General features: G+C 41.5%; 1 protein-coding gene across 1 annotated transcript; it reads right to left on the reverse strand.

Annotated features, from left to right (window-relative positions):
• Window positions 1-1,880: 1,880 nt before the first annotated feature.
• On the reverse strand, window positions 1,881-6,716 carry DPY30 (dpy-30 homolog (C. elegans)). The gene is made up of 4 exons (XM_010155206.1): window positions 6,650-6,716; window positions 6,518-6,565; window positions 4,776-4,918; window positions 1,881-2,175 (listed from the first exon to the last, which is right to left on the reverse strand). The coding sequence occupies exons 1-4, from the start codon at window positions 6,683-6,685 to the stop codon at window positions 2,103-2,105; spliced, it is 300 nt and encodes a 99-aa protein (XP_010153508.1). The 5' UTR covers window positions 6,686-6,716; the 3' UTR covers window positions 1,881-2,102.
• Between the last annotated feature and the right edge of the window lie 196 nt (window positions 6,717-6,912).

The raw sequence follows: 6,912 nt of genomic DNA on the forward strand, positions 1-6,912 counted from the left end.
ATTTCTGTATGGTTTTCCCAAACAGCTTGTTAGGCTTGGTTTGGGGTTTGCAGATTTCCTCCAATTATTTTTTTTGTTTCCCAATCTTCGTGCTCTTGGACCACACTAACTCAGTCTTTCTCTCTTAGCATATTAAAAAATATGTAAAATATTGAGACCCTTCCTACTAATTGTAACAGCCAGATCTCATTCCAGCCTCTGCAAGCTACCAGACAATGGAAAAGTTCCAGTTTTTCACCTAAAGGATCTGTCTTCTTGCTGCTCTTACACCCATGTATCTAAGCTATTAAAGAAGAAAAGCTATGTTTAAACCAACAGAAATTTCCAGTTGCCATAGGAAAGTCATCTAGTCATCAGAGAACTAAGGGGAAATACCATTTGGGCAGTGGGCCACCTAATACACTGCAAATACAGTGTATGTCTCTTAGTCATTGCAGGAACAAGTCAGATGAAAGTCCTAAGTCTCTTTATTTGTGAATTTATGCATAATTACAAAAAAAAAAAAAAGCAGCCTTTAACGTCACATAGAAAAAAACCTCCAACCCTTCCAGCGAAGAATTTAACTGACGATGTTTTAACTGCTTGCTACGTTAAAGTAATTACCTAAGAAACACAGAATGGAGATGGGAATGGTAAGATGGCAATATTGAAGTTAATTTGCATAAAAATTCAGGAATTTGATTAATTGAGCAACTATTGGGAGCAAAGCTTTATAGTTTCTGTGATTGTCAAACAACTTATGGTCACTCCCCCAGGCTATTAAGAACTGGTCAGTGCGTAGTCTGGCTTGCAGTATGCAGTGCCAGCGAAGGACGTTGATTACACTCCTCCTTGCAAGTTTCAGAAAACAAAACCAGGAATTCTGAGCCTGTATCTAGACCCTGAACCCATTTCCAATATCCTAGTGAGCCAGTTCTCCAGCTGCAATATTCCAATTTTCAGACCTTTGCTAGTATTTTTTCACAACATATTGTTTGCTGGTTTAATTCTAGCTTTTTCTCCTGATCCCATCTTCTGTGACAGCTTCTCCTATTATACCCCAAGGTCTGTGGCCTTTACCCCTACTGAGATTACAGGAAAAACTAACTAGGGGTCAGGAAAAGATGTTAAGAATTGGAAAAACAAAACATGGGGTGGTAGTAAGCCTGAGAGGAAAAAAAATAAATCAGAATACCTGGTACTTTACTGTGTAATTAGGATTGTCTTGGCCATCAGGAAAAGGCTTTTTACTGAGAGGGGGGTCAGTCACTGGAACAGGCTTCCGCAGGAAGTGGTCACGGCACCAAGCCTGTCAGGGTTCAAGGAGTGTTGGGATGATGCTCTTAGTCGTATGGTTTAGTTTTAGGCAGTCCTGCGGGGATCGGGGGCTTGTCGTCACCGATCCTTATGGGTCCCTTCCAACTGGAGATGCTCTATGACTCTATCAAAGAAAGAATGCTGCAGCTACGGGTGGCAGGACAGAGCTGAATGAGAGCCCCCTCCCTCCCTTCAGACTTCATTCTGTAGCAGTTTATCCAGGACACCAGTCACAGGAGCCCAGTGACAAATGCTGACAGCACACCTCACTACTGTAAATACCTGAAATGCTGGACACTGCCTGCAGGTGATCAGTTCAGCTGCCGGATCCGATGGTCTCAACTAAACCCACCTCCTGGTGTTCTGAAGCCAGTTTTCTCCTCTCTACTTATCAATACTTCCTCAAAATAAATTCTAACTGCTCTTAATTCATTTGCTTTCTATTTAGGCACATGTGGAGGGTGCTGTATAAAAATCAAGTTTTATACATGATCACCCATGTGATACCCATAAGAAACTGTTCCCCTTTGTTTCTGCCCTCAGATGACGTAGCCCCATGGAATTACTCAGACTTCCATCCAGCAGTGCCGTTTCAGTACTTTATTTTGAAAGACTCTTAATAGCTGGTTTAAAACAAGTGAAAAATTAAACGTTGAGTGTGCTTTATTAAATAACTCAGAAGGTAAAGCAAATTGTGCGATTAAGAGAGAGATCATCATGGTTCCAAAGGATTTTTACAGCAGAAAACAAATGGTGGCAAATGAGCGTTTCAGTCTAGCAGCCAAACTGTCCTCATTCTTAGGGAGTCAATTTCGGTCCTCAAACTGTGACTTGTTTTTTAAAAGATATGCTGCTAGAAATTCAATGGGATTTGGCGGCCTGTAAAGGAAAACAAAAAGGTAAGTCAAAAGCAATTCTTTTTCGCTATGTGAAATTAGGTAGCTGAAGAGCTAATTGCCTTCCCTTAAAAGTAAGGTGTCTCTTCCCAAATGCTTACAAGCACTGATTTAGAGATGACCAAGCTACCTAGGGTTACCCTGCAGATTTCCAGTGCATGTCTGATGAGAGATGTTTTTAAAAAGGCATCTTGGTCACTGTTGGCTCAATGTCAGTAAATTGCTACAACAGTTACATAACCTACAACTGGGGTGTCCTCTGTCAGCAAAAATACTGTACATACATCACTGGGAGTTACACACATTTGCCCGTTTCTTTAACTCATGCTATTTAAAGTAAAAGTTAATGTCAGTGCTTTCTTGCTTCGTTTTCTTCACATGGTTATTATTGTGTAGCTTTGTGCTTTAGAGCTGTTTCCATGGTTTCTGGCAACTGAAATGAACACACCAAGACTTCAACAAAAACTTCAAGTCTGAGAAGTGCTGTAACTTGGCAAGTAATCAGCAACAAACATTTCTGATCACTGGCCTTAGTCCCGAAGGGGTTTTGTTTTGTTTTTGTTTTTTTTTTTTTTAAAAAAGCTATGAATACCAGAATACATGGGAACTAGAATTGCACACAGTATTAGAAATATATGAACACTATAAATTTAAACAGTGGACATTCTGCTTGGTTTTACCCCTTTGATTTCTAAGTCCTACCATTCAGAATTTCTCTTTGATTGAGCAATACACTGACATTTAACAGTGTAAAGATACTTTTTCACAGGAGTAATTATCAACTCAGAATCTACCCTTTTGTCACTAGCATTAGAGTATTTACTACCCTCTTAGGTGCATGATTTTCTCTTTATTGACATTCTATCTTTCACTTTTTGTCATAGTTTCAATTTTTCATAGCAGTCTTCCATATTCACATCAAGTTTATGCAATTATTTACAACTGACCAACTTAAAAAATGCCACCAAACAGAAAACAAAACACTATTGTGTAAAACCCAGTATCATTAAATTTTGTCAGCCACTTCCTCAAATTGTTGTAAATAATTCTTTCCAGGATTCTAGTGTTGAGCTCATTTCACCAGTTACTTCTACCCCTGATTTCATTATCTTCCAATCAGTTCCTCATCCATATAAAGACTTCTCCTTTAATCCCACAGCAACTGCTCTCTTAAAAAGCTTTTGGCGAATGACTCTGCCAGAAACCTTGTGTAAATTTAAACAGGCTGTATCATCTGGATTCCTGTTTACATGTGCTTGCTGACTCCTTCAATGAGCTCCTAGAGACTTACAAGACCTGACAAAGGTTGCGTTGACTCCTCCCAAATATATCATTTAGCCATATGCTCACTATCCTGGATGATAATTTCCAGTGAATTCCAGGCATAGTCATCAGATGGACTGTACTGTTTCCTGAACATCTCTGTGTTCCTCAGAAAAAGAAATTAGCAGCCATTAGTTACTTTCCAGTTCAATTTTAAGCAGATTATACAGCAGAGCTGCTAGCTCAGCTTTGTCTCCCTGAGGTTTTAATATGCTCAACTGAATAGCCAATTTGACCTTGGCAGTTTGATGCTGTTAGTTTTTTTCCAACATTAATGTACCAACTCCACTCATGGGATGAGTCCCTGTAAAGAACAGCTCCTTCCACAGTGAAGAACGATTAAAAAGGAAAAGTCCGTCTGGTACCCAGGTACCCGGACTGCAAGCGTGGGGTGTCCACCTCGGGCTGTGACTGACACTCAGCCTGCAGCAGAACTCCCCCAAATGTCAACTGACGGTCTGCCCACGCCGCAGGCGTACACACAGGGTGTTCCTGCCTAGATGCTTCTTTGCCTAATTAGCTGTCTCCTCTTGAGGTTAAAACACTTGATGATGGTTCTGGCTGGAGAGGATGCCCTTACGGTCACTCAAACCAGCTTCCAATAACGTTATTACAGCAAAACTGAGAAATGGCTTACACACAGTACGACTCACCAATAGTTCGCCTCCACCAGAACACTAGGAAGTAATTTAGGTGAGATGGACAGGTGTTTGCTATCATTGAAGAATTCCCTTCTACACTGACAGATAAGAGATTTGGGGCACCTTGACAGCATAATCTTTACTCAAGGGATAACTATCAGTTTGCTTCTTACTATGTTGACAGCGCAGGGTCGGCCTTATCCTTTAGAAAGTGTTTTAATCTCTGACGACGTCAGGCCCAGTATGTCTGCCTGTCAAGCAGCAAGCAGAACTCTAATTCCACACTACAGAAATCTTGTTCAAAACAAGAACAACTTCTTGTTTTCCTTCTATAGGGTAAGTTATATGCTAAAATTAATTTAAAAAAAACCTTTGTCAGTACTATACCTCATTGGGAGGTCACAAATTCAATAAATAACACTTATCACACCATATGCACCTAAGCAAGGAACACATCCTGCATGGCCAGAGTAATTCACAGGTTCATCAACCTGTTGCAGTGACTTTCTTACAGCTAGCAAAACCACACCTGGCGGGCAAGGTCTGCAAAGGTGACACACCACCCAGCCTGGAGACCTCCTTTTTTCGGAGGAACAGAAGGACCATTGAAGGATCCTACCTCTCTTTTGCAAGAACAGCAAGTCCCTGTAGCAAGATAGGTACAACTGTCTGATCCAAGTAGGCACGTGTGGGTAACGACTGAAGATCCACCTTCTGCTTGGATGTTTTCTCCGCGTTTATTTTCTCATTTTCTACTATCCTCTGAAACACGCAAAAAATAAGTGAACGAACACTGGTAATAGCAGCCACATCTCTGGTGATGCACAAGCACAAACAAAATACCCATCTCTCTGCAATTCATGGCAATAACTTGTTTACGTATTTTAAGAAACTTTAAGTGCATATTTTTCCTGGCAAACAGAAATTAATCTAGAGGAGCCTTCTGTTAAATCCTTATGTTTGGGGGAAACAATGTTAGGAAGTCATACTTTTCTAAAACAGAAGACACCCAATCTCTAGAATTCTTATTTATGCTTTAGCATTCACAGATTTAAACTCCACGCCACTAAGACAGGAATGACTACTAACAAGAGTGGCCTCCAATGCTTCCTGTATACACACCCTTCTAACACAAAATGCTAAAAGCACAAGAAATTCAGGTGAAGGGGACTCTGTTGAAGTGAGACTGTGCTCTATTAAAGTTATAGGTGGACACTCTAAAGAAAACACAGGCAAAATGCTTCCAAGTGCCTTTTGGTGATAAAGTGCTGACTCACCTTGCATCACTGTACACTACATGCACAAGGGCCTGCAGTGACAGGACAAGGGGGAGCGGGTTTAAATTGAAAGCAGGGAGGTTTAGATTGGATATCAGGAAGAAGTTCTTCCCGGAGAGGGTGGTGAGGCACTGGAACAGGTTGCCCAGAGAAGCTGTGGATGCCCCATCCCTGCAAGTGTTCAAGGCCAGGCTGGATGAGGCTTTGAGCAACCTGGTCTAGTGGAAGGTGTCCCTACCCATGGCAGGGGGGGTGGAACTAGATGGTCTGTAAGGTCCCTTCCAACCCAAACTGTTCTGTGATTCTGTGATTAACTGTAGTTAAAAAAGGGTACCCTAACACTGTTGGTAAACCAAAAGTTTTGAATGCAACATACACAAATCTACTGATAAAAGACTTATTAAGTGTCTAAGGTTCTGCAGTAACGTATCCAGTGTGTTAAGGTTCTGCAGTGGAAGTTGTGGCATACAGGCAAGCACTTGTCAGGGACATCAGTCACACAGGATGTTTATGAAAAGTTTCTGCAAAAGCTTTGCATAGAGTAGGAGCTTAACGGAAGGAGACTGACAACTTTGATGAGGAAGAGTAAACAAATGTCATCGAGTTATTATTCTAACCCATGCTGTTACCCACAGTTGAGATAATGGATTGTGTCTGCTCTTTCTCAGCATAATTAAAGATAGCTTGGATTATTCCAAACCAATATGAAAAGAATCCTTCCCTTTGATACTTTCATAGAAAGGCCATCAACTCCTCCTATTCCCCTCCCTGTAATAAAGGTCTGGCTGACTTTTTGTGGCTTAACAGATTAATGGAACACAGCATACTTCTAAAAAACCCACCTTAGTAGAATGTTCATTACTTACTTCAGTACTGTGTAGTATAGTGGCAGCAACCCAACAGAAAACCTATTAATTAACAGCCAGTTCTGTAATGCTGCACAACTAGTATCGCTCAGTTTTGTTTCCATCTAACTTTCTTAGGAACATTACATTTGCTGAAGTTAGACTCAAGACTCAACATTTTTCCCTTTGATCAAGAATGTGACTTTCACGGTACTTAACAGGCACAAAATCTTTGTTACCTCTACGTTTTCAGTGAGGCCATATTCAGAATGGGGATTTTCTGGAACCTGTAAAATAATACACGGTCAGCAAAGTGGAAACGCTCCTTTTACGCGAGCAGCGTGACACACGTTATACATTTCTGGCTATACCTGCTGCTGTCCCTCCATAATCTGTTCTGCCTCCATGATTCGAAAAGTGGAATTGGCTGGACGCACAGTAATCTTGGAAAGCAATAAAAAAATGGGTCAGCAGGCTGCGATGAAGGCAAGTGCGGTATTGCATCACTCGGCTGGTTACTAAGGCACAGCTGGCAGAGAGCAAACGGAGTTGCGCTGTGCTCCCCCTCCGCCCAACTTGTGCGCGTCCCTCCCGCACGCACACCCGAGCGGTGTCTCACGGTTCGCGTCCCGTC

The sequence above is a fragment of the Eurypyga helias genome, unplaced genomic scaffold (assembly GCF_000690775.1).
Source record: "Eurypyga helias isolate BGI_N326 unplaced genomic scaffold, ASM69077v1 scaffold6437, whole genome shotgun sequence".
Taxonomy (NCBI): domain Eukaryota; kingdom Metazoa; phylum Chordata; class Aves; order Eurypygiformes; family Eurypygidae; genus Eurypyga; species Eurypyga helias.